The following is a 24,910-nucleotide window of genomic DNA, read 5'->3' as shown; positions in this document are numbered from 1 at the left end:
GAAAAGAAGAAAAAAAAAAATTAAGGCTATATCGTCAAAGGAGACTTAAACGGAAGTGAACCTACTGGCACATTCGATCTCCATGGGTGACAAGGGGGTGCTCTTGGCCAGGTAGGACGCGTGGAGACCCAGCAACAGGCCCAGATTCCTCTCGGTGTCGATGAGAGGGGATGACAGACTGCTAAGGTCCGGAGTGGTGACCATCTCCTGGTTTGGCTGTAAAAATAGAAGAAGATTTGTATTCATTTTAATTACACTTTAGTTCATGTTTACAATTTTTCATTGACAATAGCAACTCAATGAAACTTTTTCGTTTTTTTGCTTGTCTTCTATGCTGTTCAAATTTGCCTGTTCTCTAAATTTTTTGCTTATGTGAATAATAGGGGTTTACTCTACATAGAACTAAAAATGATTCATAAGTACACTGCCTCAAAAGTAGGATGGCATACCGTACCTCCATATACTGGCCAACACAGAAGGCCTGCATGTTCTCCTTGGTGTCCTCAAACTGCAGAGCAGCTTTCAGAGCGACTACCGGGTCCTCTCCAGCAAATTGGGCTGCGAGAGGGCAAACACTTCAGCGCAACGCCTTCAGAAATGAAAAGCCGTTTAAAATCAATTACCGAGGACGCTGCTTCCCGTCAGCGACTGGCACTGAGCCTGAAAGTCCTTAATGTCGTAGACGCGTCCGTCGATGACCGTCCAGAAGCCGCCGTCTTTGTTGTGATTCTCCAGGTCAGCCTTGCGGATGAGGGACACCTCTTCGTTGTTTTTGGTGCTTTGTCCCGTGAAGAACGAGCCTGCCCCAACACAAACAAAGTTAGCTAGGATTGATTCCAAAGTTGTACTATAGAAAAGATAAAAATGTACAGATCTGACATGCACAAAGAGCTTGGCGTACCCATAATTCCAGACCACGCAAGATCCTCGTTGTCATCCTTCTCGTGTCCAGGCGCCAAATGGTTGAATCGGTCGAGATGCTCCAAGAGTCCGGCCAGCAGAGGGATGGCGCCCGTCTCCTGCATCAGGCCTGCGTCGATGGTGAGGAGGAGAACAATGGACACCACCAACTCGGGCAGGAGCACGCCTACATCAGGACCGCAGAGCACACAATTCACGCTTCATGCAAAACAAACCAAATCACAGCGCAGCATCTTACCCGTTAGATCGCCTTCAATGACGTGAGATACTTCAGCAAAATGGCGGCGTCCGGTGGAGGCGATACTGGTGGCTACGGGGAGGATGTCGCCGATGTGGGTGCACAGCAAGGCGATGTACTTTTTTAGCAGCGAGCCGACGCCCAGGAGCTCACGATCTGACAGAAGAAAGTTGAATAGTTCAAGCTAAAATGTAGTGGTTTTTAAATTTGACTTGAGACCACCAATAAATACTACTTCATGACCATCATTCACTTATTAAACTCATTCACTCAGAAGCAATCTTGTTCGCCCCCAGCTGACTGATTTTGTAAGGCCCGCTGAATATTGCGATCTATTGTGATAAAAACATGGGACGTACGAAAAGAAAGATTAAAGTTTCTTCTTTCATTAGGGAAAAAAAAAAGTTTAGTTTCAACAGGTAGACATGAAAGAGGGTCTCACCTGGCTTGTCTGTGAAATTCATGTTTTTAAACCACTGTATTACTACCCGGCTTAATTGTGTGTGTAAATAAAAAAATAAAAAATAGCCCTCTTGTTTTTGTTCAAAAGCAAAAAATAAATAAATATTCGCATCAATATCTCTGTTTCGCTTGTCATAAGCTTTCTTTCGCAAAAAGAAAAATTTCTCCGCTTATTGGTCAGAAATCTGTGTTTTGGGTGAAACCAATGAGGATTACTGAGGAACAGACGAGAAAGAAACTATTTTCTGGTGAAATATAACAGTGTTTGGCTATGTCGCTAAGTGTAATGCACCACTCACCATATCCGTTGACATTGACCCCATCGTTGACACCGAGGTAGAGCTTGCTGACCAGCAGCCTTTGGAAGCGCAGCAGCAGGTCCAAAGACGCCGAGCGCTCCTTGCTGTCGTGCTCGGCCTCCAAATAGTTGGAGATGCGCAAGTGGGCGATGTCCTTCAGCCTGGCGATTGTCTGCGACGCGATATTCCTGCAACGTGATCCCACACGTTAAGAGCGTGTGAGCTTTGGACACTCGGCTACTAGATGGTTGATTTAAGATGCAAGTGATTTGAGTAACATAATGAACTGAACTCGTGAAAATGTACTATTGTACGAGAATATAGGTTAAAATGAAAATGCAGATACCTTAGAAGTTGCTGCACAAGTTGCACCAGAGGCAGGATTTGCTTGCCGGCCGACTCGTAGATGCCGGTGTTGATGAGGTCTTTGTCAAGCATGGTGCGACAGCGCTGCATGGAGGGAGCATTGGCCTCCTGTTCGTCTATTTCCTTCTCCTTTTGTGCCTCTTTCTTGGCCTCAATGTCCTGTCACAGAAGAGTGAGCCAAAAAAAAAGGTGATTTTCTCAGTTCGGAAACCCCACCTGGATAATTAGGAAAAAAACAGCTTTACTGAAGCACACAAAATCATAACTGGACAAAAATAAGTCACATGGGTCTAGAAGAAGTCAGCCATTTTGGATTGAAGCAGCCATTTCTATTTAGTGATTCTTCAAAAGTAAGAAAACTGACACCAGTCTCACAGACACAAAGTTGGGTCTACCATAACCGGACGCAGTTACCTCCCACAGCAGATTTTTCGCCAATCAACCCAAAATCGGGTAGAGATGTCTACAAATAAAAATGACTTGACTATAATAGGATATAAGTGAAGAAGCCATGTCCAAAAATAAACGGGAAGTCGGCCATTTTGGTTTCAATCAGCCATTTCTCACACAGTAGGGGCCTCGGAAAAGTTTAAAATTTAGCCCCTCTGGTGACAGTTTCACCAATTAACATGAAATTTGCCGTATACGTCAAGACAAGACGCATGAAAAAGTATAAATGAGGCATGTCCGAATTTGAACAGGAAGTTGGCCATTTTGACTCAAAGCAAATTACCCAATAGCCTCCAAACAGATAGGGGACACCAAGTTGCAACTTTTAAACAAACTGATCACGTTTTTTCATTAAATTCAAAGCATTTGACCTCTTAAATGCGGAAGAAGAAAAAAACATTCAGTGTCTGATTTGTCTCGATTAACCATTGCTGCTTGATGACTTTCTTCAGGATTCTGATTGGCTAAAAATGGCCTCAATGGTTTGGGTTCGAGCTCTGACCTGTATTTCGGCAGTGATGGCCGCCTTCAGTGCGGATTCCAAGCCGCCGTCGGCCATCAAGCTGCTGACTAACAAGTCGATCATAAAGCGGCGGCCGGGGGTCACGCTCCTCTCATTCCCAGATGCTTTGGCAAAAAAAATAAATACAAAAAATAAAAAAGGTCACTGTCAATGTATTGTTTTAAATAAAATTAACAGTGCTAAAGCTGATGAAAACAATTCTAGAATGTAAACGTAGTTATGCTCTCACCAGTATTGGGCAGCAACGACGATAAGGCCCTCGCCCGTTCCTCAGCGGTGGGCAGCAGCACGGACCACCCGCTCTGCAGGACGGACTGGGCGGCGGCTTGCACCGTGTTGAGCACGCCGGCGTTGCTAGCCAGCACGACCACCGTTTGCTTGAGATTGTACAGCAGGGCGCTGCCGAGCCCCAGGCCCAGCTCCTCCGGGTCCACCTGGTTACTAATAGCGGCGTGGAGCTGGAGCGAGTGAAATTTCGGTCAAAATGAAAGCACATATTTGGCAACCCAAAACAACAACGTGATTTGATTACTAGCCTGCTAATCGATTCAATCCCAAGTATAAGTGAATATTACCTGCAGCCTGAGCAGGTTGAGCGCGGCAACCACCATGCACTCCTTCTCCTGCGGGGGAGGCCAGTCCGAGCTGCCGTCCATGCCCTCGCTGACCTGCCGCAGCAGCAGGTCCAGCTGCTCGAAGGTCATGGGGCACACGTCCACCACGAAGGGAACGCGCTGGCCAACGGACCACTCGGAGCATGATGACCACATGAAACTCTGGAGAACACAGGAAGAGATACGTATTTTTTTTACGTATTTTGAAATGAACCTTTAAGATATATGAACAACGCAAGTTATGTCCAAGTGCCGTGTCACCTGTCCCGGGCCGCAGGAGATGCCCACGATGTGTTTGGACTTGAGACCCGGCAGAGCCTTGGGATGCTTCTTGTTGTAAAAGAGGGTGTCGAAGTGCTGCAGCTTGTCGTTGCTGCCCCAGCTGTGCACCTCGCCGTTGTCAGTCAGGACGAGGCAGTGCGACAAGCCTACGGCCACGTCCACCACCTTCTTCCCTGATTACAAACATAACACGCAGGTCGCTATCAGAAGTGTTTTTTCCATATTATTTCCTATTAAGATCTCAAGTTAGGGTTTAATTAAAGCCTGGGCTAAGGTATCATCGTAAGGATATGTTTTCAAAGAAGGGTTTCAAGCCTGAAGTCTGATTTCAAGCAAGTGCTTGGAACTTAATTGTTAAATTTGGATTTTAACACTGAGTTGGGGTTTCAAATTAGGATTTTAAACAAGGATTGGGGTTTGAAATTAGGGTTTCAAGACTGGGTTAGGTTTTGAAATAGGGCAAGGTTTCAGTCTAGGGCTTAAAGGCAGGTTTAAGAATTTCAAATTCTGGTTGAAGTGATTGAAATTTGGGTTTCAAATTAGGATTTCAAAATGTGTTAGGGCTTCAGATGACAAATTCAAGCTAAGTTTATGGTTTGAAATGATTTTTTTATTTTTTTTTTAAGCAGGGAGGTTTGGGTTTCAAGTTAGGATTTCAAGTCGGGTCTCAAGTAAGGGTTTTATAATAGTAGGTCATGATCATTGATTTGTAGAAAATATGGATCTAATTGACCAGTTGATCACTGGAGCTCTCTTTCTCCCTCACCCTGCAGACTGTCCAGCAATTTGGGGTAGCGCACGTGCTCGTCCGTGCCGTGGCCCAGGCGCTGGTTGTCGCCTTTGCCCCACGTGTACACTTGTCCGTCCTTGGTGAGCGCCACCGAGAACTGGCTGCCACAGCACACCTTGACGATGTCCAAGTCTTGCAGCTTCTCAACCAGCTTGGGCGTCTTGCAGCCGTCGCTGCCTCCTCGGCCCAACTTGCCGTAGTCGCCGTCGCCCCAGGACCATACTTGACCTGGATGGAACGTTGTAGGATTCCATTTTGAGCATGAGGTTTAATTCAGAGACAGAGTCTGACTGACTGAAGGTAATGGAACATTTTTTTTTATTATTGATCATGTCTAACGTGACATACGATATGAATACTGACTTATCGCCAAGCCCTCCTCACCATTCTCCGTGACGGCGAGCGTTTGCGCATCGCCGCTGCCGCACGCCACATCCACCACCTTCATACCCTTCAGCGCAGTCACCAACATGGGCGTCATCTGGTCCTCACTGGAGCCTGCAATCAGACGGAATCAAAGTCATAAATGAGGTGGCTTTTTTTTTTTTGCACGTCTTACCATGGCCCAAGCGACCGTAGTTCCCACGTCCCCACGTATATAGTTCGCCATCTGCGGTGATTGCGGCGCTGTACGTGCTCCCGCAGGTCACGTGCACCACCTGCTTGCCCGCCTGCTTCCCGTTGAAGGCGGTGATCATGGTCGGCTCTTCCAGATACCTGCAAACATGCAGCAAAAAAAAATCAGAACTTTATGTTTTCAACATCATCATCAATTTTGCTTCTGGTTGGCTGAAATGCTCTTTTGACTTGAGCCCAGTCATCTTCAGAATAGATTTTAAGATTTTGCAAGGGGATGGTTTGGATCCTGAATACATTGAGGATTGCCTAATGGAATATAAACCCAGTAGGGCTCAGAAGTGTGCAAACTCGGGTCAATTAGTGGGTGCCAGGGTTCAGAGCAAACATGGTGAAGCAGCATTTCAGGGATACTTGGGATTTCAAGGGTTACTTGACTAATTGAGCCACTTTCAGCTGTAAGAAGTTAAATATTTTTCTGTTTGATAACTTCATTGTTCTTCCATGTATACAATACCTTTAAAATCGAATGTTGCCACATGCTGTCGACTGAAAATGTCATGTGTGCACAGGGCTCAGCTAACAACCAATCGTGGCTCAGTTTGCAAACGTCACATGAACAAGCCCAGAAAACAGGCAAGCCGTGATTGGTCGTTACCTGAGCACCTGTGATGTCATTTTCGGTCAACAGCAAGTGGCAAGATATGTTTTAAAGTTTTAATTGTACGTGAAAAAATAATACATTAATCAATGATTAACTCTAGACACAATATTAACTTTTTATTGCTGAAAATGGCGAAAAGGGTCGATTTAAAGTTGCTATGCGAGTCGCGAGTGGCTCGTACGTGGTGTCGCCATGTCCGAGACGGCCGCCATCACCGCAGCCCCAAGAGAAAACCTCCCCGCTGGATGACAAAGCCAAGTAGTGCTGCCCTTCCGGGTGGGCCGCCACCTTGATGATCTTCCTGGAGCTCAGCCCGTAGATGAGCATGGGTGCCTGGTGTGGGGAAACAGAAATACATCAACCTGTGGCGAAGTGGAATAATAGCGACCCCAAGGACGCCTCTCACCAGGGTGGTGCTCTTGTAGTTCTGGGCGTACACGGCGCCACTGTTGGACAGGATGAGGAAGCCCTTTTCGGAGCACACCACTTGCGTGACGCCCACGTTAGCGAGGGCTTTGCACTGGATGGGCCCGTTCAAGTTGGCGTAAAGCTTCCAGCCGACCAGCCCGCAGGCGATCACCTCCTGCATGTTCCCCTGAAAAGCATGAGACACATTGACTTACAAGTTTAATTTGTCCGTGACCATGAAATTATTCCGTTGCAGCCGCCCGAGCAAAAACGCCCGTCAGTCACCGTGTGCGTGGTGGCCGAGTTGAGTTGCGGAGGGCTGCGGGGGGTGGCCAGCCGGTCCAGGTGGGCCAGAATGACCACGGCTGTCTGTCGCAGGTCAATGGCCAGGTCGTTGTCCTGGGGCAAGGTCAGGTAGCGCAGGAAACTTTCATTTGGACTCAGTGGTGCCGAAAGGATCTGGAAATGTCAAATTGATTATTTAGACAATTATTTTTGGAATGGGTTCAGATAAACCGAGCAAGGGAAAATGTTCATGTCATTAAGACTCTTAAATGAGCATCTTGTGGATCAGCAATCCAAGTTTACAATCATTCTTTTGACTTTTTCCACATCACCACAAAAACTATAAAACAAAGATGGCACCAAGAACAATTTGGGGTATAGTATGACACAAGGATTAGGATTTAAAACTAGGTTCCAAACCAGGCTTAGGGTTACAAATGAGGATTTAATTCCTGGGTTTGGGTTTCACACAGAAGGGTTACGATTTTAAATCAGGATTTTAAACCCGGATTAGGACTTCAAGGCAAAGTTAAGGTTTCAAATGACAGTTTTAATGAACCGGGTTCAAACCACTGTTCGGGTTTCAAGCCAAGGGTTAAGGCTGTAAGACTGGTTAGGGTTTCAAACAATTTTTTTTCACACAAAAGGGTAGAATTTCAAATTAGGGTTCTGTGCCGGAGTTAGGATTTCATACAAGGATTAGGTTTTAAATTAAGGGTTTCAAGTCAGTGTTAAGAGTGCAAACAACCATTTTCAACCCAAGGTTAGAATTAAAAAATGAGTGCAACCATTAATCCTTTACAGAACAAATTACTGTTTCAAGTCAGTGTTAGGGTTTCAAGCCAGGGATCAAGTTACATGCTGGGGTCTTAATCATGGTTTAAGAGTTCAAGCCAGGATTAGTTTTTCAAGATTTTGCAATACCAACAGTTGAAGCCTGAGAAGGAAAAATTCAATTTCCATCTCTTCCACAGGGGACAAAATGTGTTTGCAGATCAACCAGCGTCGCAAAAGGCAATCTGTTCCACCGTAGCCGTTCCATTGTCATTCTCAAACAAAAACACCGACTGACCTCCGGTTCCTCATCTGGGATGGGCTCGTCCTTGCTGCTGTGAATGTTCTTGAGGCGCTGCAGGAGGGGCAGCAGGGGAGCGCTGGTGCCCTGTGTGGAGCGTTCGTTGTCCATCTCGCGGGTGCCGCTCTCCCACAGGCGCAGCAGCAGCAGGATGGCGGACAGCAGCTGACTGCAAACAGGAAGTCAGCAATGCTCGAGAGGAAGCTTTCACCTGTAAGTTGCTGGTTTCATTTTGGACATCATATGCAGATGTATTTGTATTTTAGTAGAGGATTTGTGGAAACATTTCAAAACGATTAGAATAATAGCAGGAAAAGGAAAACCCCTGGTAGGACAGGACTACATGTGGCTTGTGAGGTACCTAAGTGTGCCCCTCTGCACAGCCAGCTCCAGCAGGATGGCCAGCGCCAGGTGTTGGTCTTGAAGAGGAATGTTGGCCTTGGTGCTGGCGTTTCCGTGGATGTCACTAATCCACAGGAAGACGAGAATATGTGAGAAAGCCGAGTGGATTGGGTGTCGTGAATGAAGCGTGAGCAGCGGGCTCACCTGAGGAACTTGGTGGCCCTCTCGACCACCTCCAGCCACACGGAGGACACGGTGCCCTCGTCGAACAGCGTGGCCTCGGGCAGGGCTCGAAGAGCGTCCAAAGATTCCTGAAGGAGTTCGCTGCACAGGTCTGCATCATCTCCTGCACCCAAGCACAAAGGCTAATGCTTTAGCGCGGTTAGACTTTCGAGTCAAGGTTAAAAGGTGGCATTGTTTTCAAGATTAATATTACATTTGTGGAATATGAGTTATGCAGCAAAATCCAGCTATTTTTATCCATCTCAGGGGGCGGCCATTTTTCCACTTGCTGTCAACTGAAGATTACATCACAGTTGCTCAGGGCTCAGGTAACCAATCAGGTAACCACCTGTTTTCTGAAACTGAGCATTGATTGGTTGTGACAATATGGCCGCCTTGTGACATTGATAAAAACTGCTGTATTTTGCTGCTTAACTCATATTCCACTAACGCAATATTAACCAAAATACTGTATTTAGACTAGTGGGGCTGCATAGCACGTATTAGTGTCAAGATTTTTTTATTTTTTTTTACTTTCCCTTTAAAGACAAATAAAATAGCTTTCATCACTCTCTCTAGCCTGATTTTGCACTTCTAATTCTTAATTATTATTTCATATAACGTATCACGGCATGAATAAAACTAATCAGAGTGCGTAATTGATTAGCTATTCAAAAAGAATACAACATCAAACCAGTAACATGTCATTTTTGATTATGCTACAACGTAAACAAGCCAAATCAGCCTAAGCATATTTCTGTGCACACACATTAGTGGTTTACAGGGCCACCCACTCACTTACAGTTTAGGGTTATGACTTCAAACAATAGTTTAAAAAAGTAGGGTTTCAAATTATCATTACAAGCGATTACTGTTTAAAATGTTTGCTGTGAACCATCATGTAAGACAATAATGTCATTTTTGATTGGCCGTTAAATTCTGCGACACTGTTCACCTGCGATGGAAATTTCAAAGAATTTCAGCAAAACAAGTTGGCAACAGTCGGCCACTCATGTAACCAATTTGGAGAACCCCGCTCACTGCTACGTCTCCTACCTGACCTCCAGGCCCGACGCAAGAAGGCGAAGGCGAACGAGAGCGCCGCCCTGGAGCCCACCATGGCCAAACCTTCCACACTTTTGCTGTCGGGACGTGGGCTGAGAAGGAAAAAAAAAAAAAAAAAAAATCACATTCAGCAGGAACAAATTACATTGCGACCAGGTAACGCTAGCGTCTCCGTACCTTTTATTGTCAACGGCGGGCCGCGGGGGGCTGACGGGGAACCTCCAAGAGAAGGTGTCCTTCTCCACAATGCTGTAACTCAGTGCGATGTGGTAGCGCTCCAGGATGACCAGACGCTGGCAGAGACGGCGAGCCGACAGCGTGCTCTTGGCCAACTGGGCCGACAGATTCTGCTGGTCGTCCACCAGCACCATCAGGCAATCCTTCAGCTCCTTCTCGTCTGGTAACGCACACCAATTATTTGTAGGGGTGTCAGGCAATTATTTGTTTTTTAATTGTAATTAATCACATGACTTCACGATTAATCACAAATTTTTCATACTCTTGTTAACATAAAAGTGGAAAAAAAAATTAAAATAGAAATACAGCAGCATCTTTTAGATGGTAATTTCATTAATTCATAAAATTTTGTTACAATTAAAAAGGTGTACTGTACTGTAAAAAAAAAAACAGTGTGATATTGATTTGTGTTGGTAATTTTTCTGCCACTAGATGGCATAATTACATTCATAAGACAGAGACAGATCAGTGCATTTTTCTTTTCAGATTAAGAGCTATCTAATCTTTAACATGGCCCCAGTCTCCACAAGTATATGCATTATTATTAAATTTATTACTTCTAAATTTTTGACATGGTCATGTCTGCTGTGTTGCGACTGGAATTCCCCCAACACAGGCTTTCCAAGCAAGAGGCAGTCATTAATTGTGCATTAAAAAAAACTTAAAAATTAAGTAACTTTAAATGATCTCAAAATTAACGTACTAATTTTGACACCCCTATTTATTTGATATTATACTACAGGTATTTACATATTGGCAAATATAGTAGTAGCTTTATTGTGCCCCCTAGTTACATGGTTCGACATTAACAGTATTAACTAGGGCTGTGAATTGCCTAGTACCTGACGATTCGATTCGTATCACGATTCACAGGTCACGATTCGATTCGATACCGATTAATCCCGATACGAATTTATAAGTCGATTGTTGCGATTTTTTTTCATTCAAATTTAGAAAATACTAATCAGTAAGCTTGTAGAGTGTAAGATTTATATGAAAATGTATTATTTATTTATCTGAAATTTCAGTCTTATAGAGGTTGTAATCTGTTTCATGTTTGAACAGCATTAAAATAAAATATTAAGGCTTAATGTTCCGTTCATATAACATTCTTCCATGCTCAAGGTGTGAATCCTAACCCGAAGTCAGACGTTTTGTTGAATATTTTTCCATTAAAAATGGAAGTTTAAAAATCGATTCACACACACACACACAAAAAAAAAAAAAAAAAAAAAAAAAAAAAAAGGCAATGATGATAAGACGTTGAATCGGTAAGACTACCGAATGAACAATTCTGAGCTCTTAAAAAAAATAAGAAAAAATAATAAAAAAAATATATAAAAAAATAAATAAAAAAAATTCGATTTTTTTTTAATCGATTCGAGAATCGCGCGATGTAGTATCGCGATATATCGCCGAATCGATTTTTTTTTTTAACACCCCTAGTATTAACCTGTACAAAAATGAAAGAAAAGCAGGGAAAAAAAGAAAGGCCCATTTTTCGCTCTGTAATTAAGTTCAACAAATATTAGAGAACAAGCATAAATAAAATATATACATATTACATGGATATAAATATGTGACACGGTTTTTGAAGCAATGTGTGTTCAAGCAGCCCCCCTTTGTTTTCCTCACGGGGTCACAGCAGCCAGCGCTGAGCGGGACGGACGAGACGGCCAAAATAGCCGCTTGGAAATCCACTTAAGCCTTCATATAAGCCAGACTGGCCAGAGGCTGCGGGAGCAACATTGCCTCAACTGTACGCAGCCGTTGGGATGCATAGCAAACACACTCGGCAGTCGCTGCTACTCATTCACACGTTCGGAGGGGAAAAAAAAACAAAAAACTTCAGCTCGGAATATAGTGGTGTTCCCTGTTGAGCAAAGTTAGCATATCACATTATCCATAACTCATCAACCAGTTCAGACCCATCTTGTCTGCTGACCAAACAGGCTACGGCACATCAAAACAGGGCAAATGAAATATAAATATATGTGCGGCCAATTTGATGGCTGAGCAAAATTTGCAGAGCAATAGGTCCACATCGCATCAAACAATTCAGACCCAACCATTCTGCTGCTGAACAGGCGACTGTGGAGATCAAAACAGGAAGCATAGTCGAGAGACCAAATTACATATCAATATTTATCTTAGTTTGAAAAGTGCTGACGTGCGCGATAAGAGTGGGGGCGGGTGGGCAGGAAATGTGCCGCTTGAACCCTCAGCCCGGATGGGAGAGCGCCCATCCATACGGCGATCCAGTTACTGATGATGTCATTTCCTCAATCTATAGTGAGACGCAGTCGTCCAACCCCACAAAGTCAACTCGACGCTTATCTCACTGCAGCATAAAGGCGTCCCACCCAGTCGCATTAGTAAACACAACCGACAATATATCGCTTCCTTGATTGACGCATTACGGTGGTAAGAATCGGTCGGCTGATTTTTTTTTTTAAAACACGTTAACGCAAACAAAAATATCGGAATCTGCAAAAAAAAAAAAAAAAAGTTACCATTGAAGAGCAAGCCACTTTGCACATGCAAAAAAAAAAAAAAAGCATAATAGGTGATATTGCCAAGCGTCTCTCACCTGGTTGCCGTCCCCAGTCCCAGGTGTCGATGATGGAATGGTGGACAGCAGCAGACGGCACAGCCGCCGCTTCCTCCTTGTCGTTGGCTTCATCCTTCTTCTGACCTGTGAAACAGCCCGGGCAGTCTTCTGCAAGACCGCAAAGACAAAGTCAGGGTTAGCTTTGTTAGCATAAATTAGCTTGCAGAAGGTAGCAACTGCAGCTACAGTAGTTTTAAGAGTCGCCATTTTGTGTCATTTTTGTGATCGGTATATATTCCAGTTCGGTACGTACATTGTTTTCAAGGTTATAGTTAGGTTCACATTCAGTACAGTAAGGGGAAAAAAAATACTAAATTAATTCAGACCCGACTAGTCTGCCACGTAAATGGGTGACCAGAGACCAAAAGAGGAAACATTCAGAATTTGTGATTTTGCGCAATGATTATTTTGACGGGTAAATGAAGCAAAGCGTTTCCATCGCATCAACAATTTCAGACCTGACTTGTCGGCCACAAAAACAGACACAGCACAACAGCAAAATATGGTGCAAGAACATTTTGACAGATGAGCAAAGTTATGACATCAAAATGTCTACAACTGATTCAGACCCGACTATTTTGCTGCCTAAATGGGCTGCAGCGGATGTCAAAACAGGAAGAGAGCGTCATGTGAGATCAGTAATGATAACAGGAGAGTGAAGTTAGCCTATCAATGTCTAAATTGTACCAATTGATTCAGACCCATCTAGTCTGCTGCCTAAACAGGTTAACCTACACTAGAGAATAAAACAAGAGCGTGAAATGGATGAGCAAAGTTTCTATACCATAAGCATGTGCGTCTGTATCGCATCAACAAATTCAGACCCAACTATTTTGTAGTGATAGACCGATATGGTTTTTTCAAGGCCGATACCGAGACAGATTATTCGTAAACAAGGAGACCGATAACCGATATTTCAAGCAGATATTCAATTTGCAATATAATAGAACAAATAAATATATAAAAACAATATTGACAATTTGTTAACAAAAATTGCAGCGCTTCCAGGGTCATTAGCATGGGTTAAGCTAAATTAAAATAATAATAATAATAATTAAAAAGCAAGTAAATAGCTTCCCAAGTTTTCTAAAATTTCAACATAATTTCTTGATTTAATTTTTTAAAATAAAAAGTGTGTCAGTTTTTTTTTTCTTTCCCTCCAATAAAGTGGAAATTTAAATAGACCCATAAATGAAAAGTTCCCCATATCTCACGGAGTGACAAATGCATGCTAATATAGCTAATTTGGGTTTTTTATTCGGGTTCGTAAAACGTTACAAAAGATCTTCGCAGTGAGAAATTGTCTGAATATGTTCCAAATGTGTTTACGATAAATAAAAACTGACTGAATATCTTAAAATTCCTGATGAAAACCACAAATTCGTTACATTCACAAGTATTCACTGCTCAATGAGATTACAGCTTTATCGGCCTTCAGATTCAAAAAATGGCCGATGCCGACATTTGTCAAAATGCCAAATTTCGGCACCGATAATCGGCCCGGCCGATAATCGGTCTATCCCTACTATTTTGTTGCTTAACCATACCTATTATTTTAGTATATTTTATTAGTTTAACTGTAAAATTGGTAAATTTGAACCATAAGAAAAAAAAATCAAAAAGAGTTGTAGTAATGAATGTAACCATCATGCACAATGAAAATGGTTGGTTATTTCTAATGAGAAAAGACTATTACTGGATTATTTTTTCCCCCGGGTTATTAAAACACACCCCGGGTCAAAGTAACTCATAGTATTTTTTGCTGTTAGTGAGAAAATTATCTGAACATGCCAAGATGGTGTCATACCTGGATGCGCCGATTCCTCTCCGTTGAATGTTATCTCCTCATCCTTCACCATTTCGTTCCACATCTCGCTCAGCCCTTCTGCGGAGAAGGCCCACTGCCAGAGGAAATCAAAATATTTGACAAATGATCACTTTCACATGATCGGATAGCCTGAGATAAATGTAGCCCAGTGAGGCCAGCGGGCTTGGCTGCCAACAAACAGGGTAAACTTTTTTTTTTTTTTGCCCGAATTTTGCAACCCATCAGGTCACCTTTGTTGATTATTGCGTCACATACCTGTAAATCTATCTTGAGCCATTTGTCATGAAATCTTCTCTGAGCGTCGAGGTTAAAAGACGGAGACGGCATCTTTTCCCCCACCCCCCTCGCCTGCTTCTCTCTGGGCTGCAAACGCAGCCAACCTGTAAACATGAAAGAAGAAAAAAAAACATGACTGTGTAATACATCAAATGACATGTGATCTCATCCATGCAACATAACACATGCTGCATATACCGCACAGGTCAAACTCAAGACCCGACGGCCAGATCCAGCCCACCGCATCATTCTATGCGGGCATCGAAAGCTAATCATGTTCGTCAACTTCATGTTATTTATCATCTTTCGTAAAATACTGAGAGATTAGACCGATTACTCCAACAGCATTCAATTTTTAGTGGAAGTCATAAAGCTTTAAAATCTGGCAAAAACACAAAAATAGAGCTAGCACACTCTGGTTCTCAGTGACTTGTCTTCAATGTTAATAACTTTCATATATTGCAAGCAAACATCTATCCACCATTTTTTTGTTTGAGGAGGCAAAATCCCAGTCATAACAGCCCTCTGAGGAGAAAAAAATAGCTTAGCAGCTTTGACATGGTGGAATGAAAGGACACTCAATTTACGAAATGCATAGTGTAATGTAAACACGATAGTAGCAGGCCACTGATCTCATTATATGATTGCAACACTTTTGGAAATTCAATCATGAGATGTTTACAGGCTGGACCAGAAAAATAGGTTGCTGATGCTGCTGCTGCATCTAAATTTAGTTGTTTTTCATTTTAATCGCGACGAGAACGTCACACAGTCGCTGCATCGTTGAGAGACTATCATGTCTAGAATAAACATGAACATGAACATAATACCAATTAGTCTAACGAGGAATTACATACGTTTATGTATGCGCGTGCGTGTATTTATCGTGACATGACGATGGGAGGGTGAGGCAAAACATCATTGTCGTAGCTTTAAAATAGCAGGCGGGATGTCATAGTTAACCCACGACAACGCAGCTGCATATACATATCTATATTATTAATATTTATGGAGGCAAAGTAGTGAGCCCTTTAGCTCGGCGGCTAATGCTAAGTAGCCTGCCGCAATGGGAATACTGTACAACGTTAGCCACAGCTAGCCATGCTAATCCAGCTGTCGTCATTCTCGCCCGTTGGAACTCACCTCCGAAAGAGTGACACCCAGTCGAAACGATTTGGGGAGAAATTAGTATTTAAACGGCTTCATAGTTCAGAAGAAGACATTACCTGCGGTCTTCCGCTGACGCGCTGACGCCTTTGCCGTCCTTCTCCTCAGCTACTATGCTGCATTATTTGGACTTGATTGACAGTTCGCAGAACGGGGCAAAAACCATAGAGACCCATTAGCAATGACAGGGCGATTGTTGGATTTCTTTGTTTCTTCCGGGGCCGCCAATGTGGGGGGTGGAGTGAATGAAGGCACGTTCACTCGTTACAAAGTGCCTAACGCTCCGCCCGCTCGGCACTGACTATTTCTAAATCACGCGCTCATTCCAAATTCAAGGCGGGTCGTAAGCGCGGAAGCCTGCGGAATTTTATTTTTTAATTATTAAAAAGTATAAATTATACTGTCTGAAATAATGACATGTGGCAAAAGTGCTGGACTTGAATATAAGTAAAGATAATTGGATAAAAAAAAAAGAAAGAAAAAAATAGAAGTCTTTATGCGACTCACTGATAACCTACCAACAGTAACATTTATATCTTTTTCAAATTACTTAAAAATATATATTATTGATGGGAAATATGAGTCATTTCTTTTTTTCAAAAAAATAGTTTGTGCCTGAAATATCACGAAATTGCGGCGAACTGCGCATGCGCACCATTCCACCTCCTGGGAACCACAGTCCTGCATCCCGACTGCGGATGACGCTGGAAAACGTTCTCCTGTAGTTCGGGGGAAATACACACTTTAATGTTGTCAGACTCGGACCCGAGTGGCGTCTCGAAGCCAACTGTTGGCATAGCGATCGCGGTTATTTCCAGTTTCATCAACGGCTCGACGTTTGTGCTGCAGAAGAAGGGGATATTACGCTCGCGAGAACGAGGTACGATGGGACATTTGACGAAAACTCACAAACTTTTTTTCTTCTTCTTCAAAAGTTGACTCAGCGAGCAATTCAGATGGATTCGCTTAACCGAATTATTTTCCTTTTTTTTTTTCTTTTTTTTTTTTACCCTCAGGTGTATCCTACTTGAAAGATGTTGTGTGGTGGAGCGGCACGCTGTCCAGTGAGTTTGGCGACACCTGCCGTTCAAATGGAGAAGGAACAATACAGTATTGTGTACAAAACAAATCGTGCACACACACACACGCCCCGCCCCAAAAAACTCACATTAAAAAAAAAAAAAGTATTTTTTGGGTGGTGTTTGTGACTGTTTTGGTATGTGTGATATTTGTGAATTGTTAGATTCTTTAGAAGAAAAACACATTGTGACTAAGGTTCACAGTACTGTACTGTGTGTTTGTTGTCACTCGTTCTCCGACACAAAGAAGAGTTTGTCCTTGTCTGGGTGGTGAACGTTTATGTTAAAATGCACATTTTTTTTCTCCCATGTCATGAAGTGGTCGTCGGTCAAATTGGGAATTTCCTGGCCTACAACGCGGCCCCTGCCGTTATAGTCACGCCACTGGGAGCACTGGGAGTTCTGTTTGGGTATGTAAATGTGTTGCATACATATTGCACATGTCTGGTCACAGTGTCACACCATCAAATATTATGATAATTTTTAGATCTTATATTTTTAGGACGAAATATAGCATCTAATAGAGAGGAAAAGACTTTTTGACAAATAACATACATTTAATAAATTTAATGTGGTGAATTTTTGACGAATTAGATATATCCAGTATAGACAGATCAAATAAAAAAATAGGCCAATTAAACACATTTTTCTTAAATGTAAAAAATAAAACAATTTAAATTAACTAAACCAACAATTTTTAAAATGCATTTAAACTTAAATTTTCCTGGGTTGTTCATTTCTGTCATTCGTAATGGAAAATTACAAATAAAGTGTTAATAAAATCGATTAAATTTTCTGGAATTTAATTAAAAATAGTGTATTTTTAACAAATGAACCATATCTCAGACTCCCAAAATTTTAAAACAAAACAAAATTTTCAAAACATAAAATCTAAAACTTTTATATTTTTTGGCCAAATTAAACATGTTTTTTGCAAATAAAATTTAAAGTTATTCTTTTTTTTCCCCAACACTATGTATATTTTGTAAAATGAAATTTTATCGAGTATACTTGGAATTAATTCAAATAAGGAAAGTGGCAATAAAACAGGCCAAAATGTCTTTTAATAAAATCTAAAATTAAGCATGTATTTTCATAAATAAAATTGAAATGCATTTATTTCTGACCAATAAAACATGGATTTTCTCAAATATAATTTGATTGACTTCATCTTTGACCAATAAAATGTTTTATTTGTTATTTTCTATAACACAATTTTAACGAGTGTACATTGAATCAATTCAAAAAAAGAAGAGAAGTGGCAGTAAAACAGGACAAAATTCTCAATATAACATCTAAAAATTGTATATTTTTTGAACAAATTAAACATGTTTTTTTTTTTGCAAATAAATGTTGATGCATTTTTTACCAATACATTGTAGATTTTGTAAAATGGAACTTTAATGAGCATACTTGGAATTAATTCAAATAACACAGGCCAAAATTTCTTAAAATAAAATCTAAAATTAAGTATGTATTTTTGTAAATAAAATTGTAATGCATTTATTTTACACCAATAAAATGTTCATTTTCGAAAACACAATTTTAACGAGTGTACTTGGAATCAATTTAAAAAAAAGAAGAAGAAGAGAAGCGGCAGTAAAACAGGCCAAAATTCCGTCCGTGTGTGAGGCATGTTTGACCGATAATTGTACTTTTGGTGTCGTCCAGAGCCGTGCTGGCCTCCCGCATCCTGAAGGAGCGTTTAAACATCGTGGGAAAACTGGGCTGCGTGGCCACCTGCTGCGGCTCGGCCGTGCTGGTGCTGCACGCGCCCGCCTCGGAGAGCGTGACGTCGGCGCGCCAACTGGCGGCCAGGCTGGCAGATCCAGGTGACTTTTCAACAACTTTTAAATTCAATTCAAATGAATAACAAGCAACAATTGTGTGGCCTTCCCAGTGTTTGTGACCTACGTGCTCCTGGTGGCGCTGACTCTGGCGGCGCTGATCAGACGGACGTCCCCCGCCGGCGTCCCGTCCAGCATGGGGGCCTACGTGGCCATCTGCTCCCTGCTGGGAAGCCTCACGGTGCCCTGCTGCAAGAGCCTGGGCCTGGCGGCGGGCGACGCCCTCTCGGGCGGCCCCGCCCTCGCCCTGTTCCTGGGCCTGCTGGCCACGCTGGGCGCCAGCGTCCTGCTGCAGTTGTTCTACATCAACAAGGCCCTGGAGGCGTTCGACTCGCACGTGTTCGAGGCGGCGTACTGCGGCGGCGCTGGTGTCGTCGGCGCTGCTCTTCAGGGAGTGGGCGGCGCTGACGGCGGCCGACTGGCTCGCCGCGCTGTGCGGCTTGGCCACGGTGTGCGTGGGCGTCGCCCTGCTGCGCATATCGCAGGGGGCCTCGCTCACTTGGGAGCAAACGAAAAAGACGCAGTGACATTTTTACACCGCTTTGTGAAAGCTAGCTTATTTTTTTTGTCGAAATGCCAACATGTGACTTCAATGACTTGTGTGAATTTATGCTAGCGTGGCTAATACTATTGACGAGGCTAATGTGGTGCTTTGTTTGTGTTGAGTAATTTACCAACTGAATAGTTATTTACGTACCATGTGTTCATTCATGTACACGGAGTCCTCGAGTTACGTTTCTACGCTAGTGATGTAACCCAAATTTCGACTTAAGTCGAATTTCCCCAATAAAGTCAATATTTACATCAAAATAACTTGCATAAAAATATAAAATACATTAAAATAAAAAAAATAATAATAAGATGCCTCACGACTGTCCGACTGAAGCCCAAGTCTTTGCAGATGTTCGTCGTTGTCTCTCCTTTGTGCGATCTTTTTATGATGTTTAGCTTCGTTTCCATGGTAATAGCTTTTCTTTTGGCTGGACCAACATTGATAGAAGACGTAGCTTTCTTCTTCGTTGGGGCCATGATATGGGAAAAAAAAGAGGGCGAAAAAGCCAAAGATACTCCCACAAGTGCACAAGCGCTAGCACTAGCTAAGGGCTAAATAGCGGACGAGGGGAAAACACTTTGGGCAATATGGCGGACGAGGAGCCTACATGCTCGAGATAGTGTTGATGCTTTATGATCCTTTGTTTGAAGTGTTTTCAAGTGCCACCTTGTGGCATCAATAAGCAATTACAAACTACTTTGAAGTGGTTCACTTGTGGATTGTCACTAGTCGGCTGGACTGACTTGTCTTGGCTTTCCAATGGAAAACTGCACACACACAAAAATGCTACTTAACACTAACAAACTTATTATATATTACACTGTCCAATCACTCGATTCATTTTGATTTTGTCTTGTAGTTTGCCAAGTACCTAAAAGTACATTTCAGTTGAATCATTTGCGTGTCATTTTTAAGAACTGTTTGTAAACTTTTATTTTGGTAGATTTTTATTTCATTTTGATGTGCCATACATTTTAATTGAATCTTTATTTCAGTACTTTCTGCCCTATATTTAAGTGCAGTGTTATCAAACTGTGCATTGTATTACAGTAGCCTACCATAATATACTTTTACGGAAGGTATCGCCTCAAGAATAGCTCATATTCAGTCTGAAACAGAAAGTTGGTCAATTGTTTAGATACTGTCACAAAGTGCCTAGCCTTCTACAGGTATGTACTGCTGTACTCAAAATAGTTGCCTTTGCCATGGTCAATAACTTTTATGTTTTGATAAATCTAAAAATAAACAAACCTGTTGTACGTGTGAGCGCATGACTGGCTGTCAAGTTTCTACTGGTCGCTATGACAACAGTCAAAAATCCAAATAAAGTAGAACGTCAAAAATGGCACAAAAATAACATTTACAGAACATTAATTGAAAAAGAAACATAAAATACACAAAATAGGGCTGACAAAGACGACAGATGAATGCAAGTTGCCTTTTTTATTTTAAATATCAGTGAAGTCATTGAAAAATACGTTTGCTTACCCATAGTCCTGTTTTTTGTTTTTGGGACGAGTGGTCTAGAAACGCCCCCTTTTGTATGAATGTGTGTGGGAGGTGCAGGAGAGGAACGTGTGATCCCACGCGTGAACACTGTGGCGCTTGGGGCCGCTGCCGGCTGCTCAACGTGCGGCACAAGCTGCCTCAATCTGCCCGAGATGCCAGCCGGAAAGACGGCCGGCCAGTCGTCTCGTCGGTTGTGATGGACGCTGCACATACAGAGATGGATGGTTTTTGTGATGGTTCTCAAGCGGCCCTGGGTGTGAGCTCTACTCAGCCGATTGTCGTGGAGTGTCTTTAGAAAGGTACCAAAAAAAATAATAATAATCGGATTAATCAAAAATAAAAGTGACATTGTTTTAGGTACGGTGACCGACTTTGGCTAGCCGGAGTTAGCGCCTCATGCTAGGGAAGCTAGCGCCGCTAGCGTGTGTATGTGGAGTGCGAGTTTATTCGCCTTTTTGTTTGATTTATCACAAAAAATATATATTTTGCCTACATCTCAAGTTATTGTTTAAAAGTTAGTGGCAAATAAAGATCAGTCCCGAGTGAAAATAAACCAAACTTGGCCTCCTTACGGTGCGAGCTAGCTACGAAGCTAATTACGCTCACCTGTCACCTGAGTGTGACGACGACGAAAAAAAATAAAAATAAAGAGGAAGGAAGCCAAAATGGTTCTTAATTATCATAAGAGAACGCGTGACAACGAGGCGTAAAAAAAAAAAAAAAAAAAACTACGCGTTGGAGTGGGAAGTGGAGTGCCTTTGGTGTTTCCAAAGGAGAGCGAGCCGGTTAAACGAGATTCTGGAGCTCGCCATGGAGTGCAGCGTAAAAGCTTTGGACTCGTCGTCGGAACCGAATTGGACTTTTTGTAGCGAAAATGGTGCGTGGATTAGTTGTCCTAAGATTGGAACGTGTTCACGTTTTGTATGGAATTTTAACAACTGGCTTGCCTACTTAACGATAGGACAGAAACAAATGACCTCCACCCCGTCTGGATTTGTTTAAGAATTAATTTGTTACTGTACTTAATTTGATTTTTCAGGCATCTGTACTTGAGTTTTGTTTTTAATCTGATGACCTTTTCCAAATGTGTACTTTCTTCTTCTCACTTTGTCAAAATAGGCTTGTTCCTTTTCATCTTAAATGTAGGTAAGGCGACAGAATGAGAGAAAGCAGACATAAAAGAGAACATGAACATAAAAGTGGCAAAGGTCGGAAAGCGTACATAAAAGAGAAAATGAACATATAAGATTCAAACGTTCCAAGTCAGCTCTCCAGAATGCCAATTTTTTTGTCAGGAAAGTTTGTTTACCGCTACAGGATGATGACCAACAAAAATATTCTTTCTTAACAACTACTTTTTATTTTATTTCCCCGAAGGCGTGTGGCTCGACTTGAGCTGCGCCTCTGGCCAGCAAGGACTTCTTCGCTGCCTGGTAGTCAATGCGGCACAGGAGAAAAACGACAACAGCAGCAGCAATAGCAGCACGTCCGGCGGCTTCGGGATGGCTCAGGACCACGGCAAGTACGATTTCTACATCGGCCTGGCTCTGGCCATCAGCTCCAGCATCTTCATCGGAGGCAGCTTCATCCTCAAGAAGAAGGGCCTGCTGCGTTTGGCCAGGAAGGGATCCATGCGAGCCGGTAAGAAGCTTTCAGCGACGTGTGCGGGATGGAGTCATATTTACCTTTCACGTGAACTTCGTAGCCTAGATTGCCACAAAAATGGCATTCTCCCGAGTTCACTTGTAAAACAAAGGTGGACAGTGAAAATTATATTGTGAGAATGGTCAAATCAAGCTGCAAGCATCATCATTATGGCAACAGATGTGACTTAGGGTTTGCTTTGAATGGCATGGATTTCAGATAAACACATTAAAGACATTTTTAGACCTGAAAAGCGCTGATTTTGAGGAAAGTAATGAAAAATTACTCTGGCATTTCGCAAATGAAAAATAATTTAGAATTTCTAAACACCTAAAAACGTAAATGTAAACTTTTGCTTTCAACTATCGATAAATAGTTGTGGACAGATAAGCATCGACTTATCTGGTAGCGCAACCCCAAACACAATCAGCTTTTTTCATCAGTTCAGGTTAGTTTGACTCACTTTTGCTATTGTTTACAAACATAACTTTAACCTTAGCTGGCACGTCCTGCCAGCTCGTGATTGTGCAACCCGGAAAGCTGCGACTTATGGAAAAACCAGTGGAGGCACATTTTGGAGACCGCCCTGCTGTATAGTCAGTCGGGTTGAGCCACCGGCAACGTTGCAGCAAAACCAGCTGCTCAATTCTGCCAGCCTTTTGCATCGGAAGCATTTTTTTTTTTAACTAGACTAAGTGCAATTTCTGGAGAAATTGCGTGGGAATGCTGAAAGCGCATTGAGAGATAAATTATGAAATTATAACCTCCTGGTTACTGGACAATGTGCTTTACCAACTGTGCCACAGAACAGTCTCAGACATCTGGTAATGATGATAAGTTATATAATATATATGGAAGTGGGCGTGGAAAGTGATACTTAGAAAAAGTTCAATGTCTGTCCCATTGAAAATGAATGGCGAAAAGTTGATATTAAATGTGAAATTGTGCAAATACTGAAAGTAATTTGGAATCAGACGCTATATATACCCCGGAAGTCAGGAATTTTTTAAGCGAGTTGAAATTTGAACAATGTAAATTGGAAGTATGTGGGAGTTGTTAGGCGGCAAAAAAGTGTGGAGAATAAAACTGACAATAACATATGTGGGGGAATGCTGAAGCATTCCCACAATTATTTTAAACGCAGGCGACATTTCATTGCAATTTGAGACTTTTGGAGAAATTTCAGGATGAAGCTAAAATGTGCTCTAAGATGTACATGTGAACTGTAGAATGCATAAGTAGTTTTGCACACATCCTGGTCGATAGCGAAATGATCTTTTAATTCCGTGTGGCAACGTGAATGGAATGCGTCCGTGAGATTATGCTTTTGTTTTCAATCGTTTTTCCTCGTTCACCTTTCAGGTCAGGGCGGCCATGCTTACCTGAAGGAATGGCTTTGGTGGGCTGGTTTACTTTCAAGTAAGTAGCGAATTGAAACTCAATTTGCAAACCTGCTTGACATCAAACTTGGTTGCATTTGTTTTTCATAATAGGAATTATTTTAAGGGAATTCAATCATTACATTTTAAATTTAGATTACCATGAGGTCTTAATTAATAAATAAAAACAGTTTTTACTTGTGATTTGGATCACTTATTATTATTATTATTATATTAAACTTCTTAATAACTTGCGTTAGCCAAATCCCACAAGAAAACATAAAAAAATAAATAAAATGCAAGTGTTGGTATGGAAAACAATTATAAACGAAACATTTTTTGCTAATTGACTCATTCACTGCCATTGACGGATAAAGACGTCAATTTTTGCCGGAGCTTTGACCTGCAAACAGGAGGCGAGGGTTCGAAAGACATAAATTTTTATTGGGCTGGCGGTAAATGACTTAAAAAATTTTTTTGGTTTGTTTTGTTTTCATTCCGGCCGTTTTCAGTGGGTGCGGGTGAAGCCGCCAACTTTGCGGCGTACGCCTTTGCCCCCGCCACTCTGGTGACGCCTCTGGGCGCCCTCAGCGTGCTGGTCAGGTACGCATTATCCTTACTGTCACTTGAAAATGTAAAAAAAAAAAAAAAAATGTTGCAGTTGATAATTACTGTTTTCTCCGTCTTCCCTGGCCAGCGCGGTGCTGTCGTCGTACTTTCTGAATGAACGCTTGAACCTCCACGGTAAGCTGGGCTGCCTGCTGAGTGTGCTGGGCTCCACCACCATGGTCATCCACGCCCCCAAAGAGGAGGAGATCAGCAGCCTGGAGGACATGGCGCAAAAGCTGGTTGACCCAGGTAACATCAGTTCAATTGTATGTTGAAAGAAAAATGTTGTTTTCACTGGATTGAATCAAACAATTTGGGTCAAATGGTTTACATTCAACACTTGAGTGTTTCTATTTTTTTTTTTCATGTCTTCTACCCGATTGTTGTACCACATTCATCAATTTTGGGAAAGATCATTTTAAAATTGCATGAAATTAATGGCAATTTTCCAATCCACTAATTTCTACATCATGATTCTAAAACGGTCACAAGAGGGCAGCTTTTTGGGCCAGCCCTAATCTTAACTCACTTAACAAATGTACTGCACTGGATTAAAAAAAATAATAATAATAATTAAATGAAATAAAAA

The 24,910-nt window shown here is 42.1% G+C and overlaps 3 protein-coding genes and 1 long non-coding RNA gene across 10 annotated transcripts in view; 2 read left to right on the top strand and 2 right to left on the bottom strand.

Annotated features, from left to right (window-relative positions):
• herc2 (HECT and RLD domain containing E3 ubiquitin protein ligase 2) overlaps positions 1–15,971 on the bottom strand; it is a 48,759-nt gene extending 32,788 nt beyond the window's left edge. For 3 of the 5 annotated variants that reach the window (XM_077533721.1, XM_077533719.1, XM_077533720.1), the window contains exons 1-26: positions 15,761–15,970; positions 14,514–14,638; positions 14,238–14,331; positions 12,410–12,538; positions 9,760–9,979; positions 9,574–9,674; positions 8,500–8,641; positions 8,315–8,419; positions 7,951–8,122; positions 6,879–7,052; positions 6,592–6,780; positions 6,367–6,518; positions 5,505–5,662; positions 5,330–5,443; positions 4,922–5,173; positions 4,135–4,328; positions 3,835–4,035; positions 3,489–3,717; positions 3,239–3,363; positions 2,267–2,445; positions 1,921–2,108; positions 1,160–1,315; positions 902–1,087; positions 624–800; positions 455–558; positions 66–216 (exon numbers count right to left, since the gene is read on the bottom strand). In XM_077533721.1, the coding sequence (XP_077389847.1) occupies positions 66–216; positions 455–558; positions 624–800; positions 902–1,087; positions 1,160–1,315; positions 1,921–2,108; positions 2,267–2,445; positions 3,239–3,363; positions 3,489–3,717; positions 3,835–4,035; positions 4,135–4,328; positions 4,922–5,173; positions 5,330–5,443; positions 5,505–5,662; positions 6,367–6,518; positions 6,592–6,780; positions 6,879–7,052; positions 7,951–8,122; positions 8,315–8,419; positions 8,500–8,641; positions 9,574–9,674; positions 9,760–9,979; positions 12,410–12,538; positions 14,238–14,331; positions 14,514–14,585 (3,964 nt within the window). In that variant the 5' untranslated portion in view covers positions 14,586–14,638; positions 15,761–15,970. Of the gene's footprint in view, positions 1–65; positions 217–454; positions 559–623; positions 801–901; positions 1,088–1,159; positions 1,316–1,920; positions 2,109–2,266; positions 2,446–3,238; positions 3,364–3,488; positions 3,718–3,834; positions 4,036–4,134; positions 4,329–4,921; positions 5,174–5,329; positions 5,444–5,504; positions 5,663–6,366; positions 6,519–6,591; positions 6,781–6,878; positions 7,053–7,950; positions 8,123–8,314; positions 8,420–8,499; positions 8,642–9,573; positions 9,675–9,759; positions 9,980–12,409; positions 12,539–14,237; positions 14,332–14,513; positions 14,639–15,760 lie in introns of all 5 variants that reach the window. The other 2 variants (XM_077533724.1, XM_077533723.1) reach the window with 1 other exon arrangement.
• nipa1 (NIPA magnesium transporter 1) lies at positions 15,521–19,873 on the top strand. Its single transcript, XM_077533757.1, is given in 6 exon segments — positions 15,521–16,581; positions 16,718–16,765; positions 17,100–17,190; positions 18,452–18,612; positions 18,681–18,981; positions 18,983–19,873. Coding segments are annotated over 6 exon segments (906 nt in total). The 5' UTR covers positions 15,521–16,448; the 3' UTR covers positions 19,155–19,873.
• A 731-nt stretch (positions 19,874–20,604) lies between these two features.
• On the bottom strand, positions 20,605–24,903 carry LOC144026769 (uncharacterized). Its single transcript, XR_013285293.1, has 2 exons — positions 24,385–24,903; positions 20,605–22,431 (listed from the first exon to the last, which is right to left on the bottom strand). It is a non-coding gene; the product is annotated as an uncharacterized LOC144026769 (long non-coding RNA).
• The window catches only part of nipa2 (NIPA magnesium transporter 2), a 6,737-nt gene continuing 2,494 nt past the window's right edge, over positions 20,668–24,910 (top strand). Inside the window, exons 1-5 of one of the 3 annotated variants that reach the window (XM_077533756.1) lie at positions 20,668–20,945; positions 22,067–22,330; positions 23,696–23,752; positions 24,225–24,315; positions 24,410–24,570. In XM_077533756.1, the coding sequence (XP_077389882.1) occupies positions 22,192–22,330; positions 23,696–23,752; positions 24,225–24,315; positions 24,410–24,570 (448 nt within the window). In that variant the 5' untranslated portion in view covers positions 20,668–20,945; positions 22,067–22,191. Of the gene's footprint in view, positions 20,989–21,409; positions 21,567–22,066; positions 22,331–23,695; positions 23,753–24,224; positions 24,316–24,409; positions 24,571–24,910 lie in introns of those variants that run through there. The other 2 variants (XM_077533755.1, XM_077533754.1) reach the window with 2 other exon arrangements.

Source organism: Festucalex cinctus, chromosome 10 (genome assembly GCF_051991245.1).
Source record: "Festucalex cinctus isolate MCC-2025b chromosome 10, RoL_Fcin_1.0, whole genome shotgun sequence".
Taxonomy (NCBI): domain Eukaryota; kingdom Metazoa; phylum Chordata; class Actinopteri; order Syngnathiformes; family Syngnathidae; genus Festucalex; species Festucalex cinctus.
Note: the sequence above shows the minus strand (reverse complement) of the source record. Positions and strands in the feature narration are given on the sequence as shown.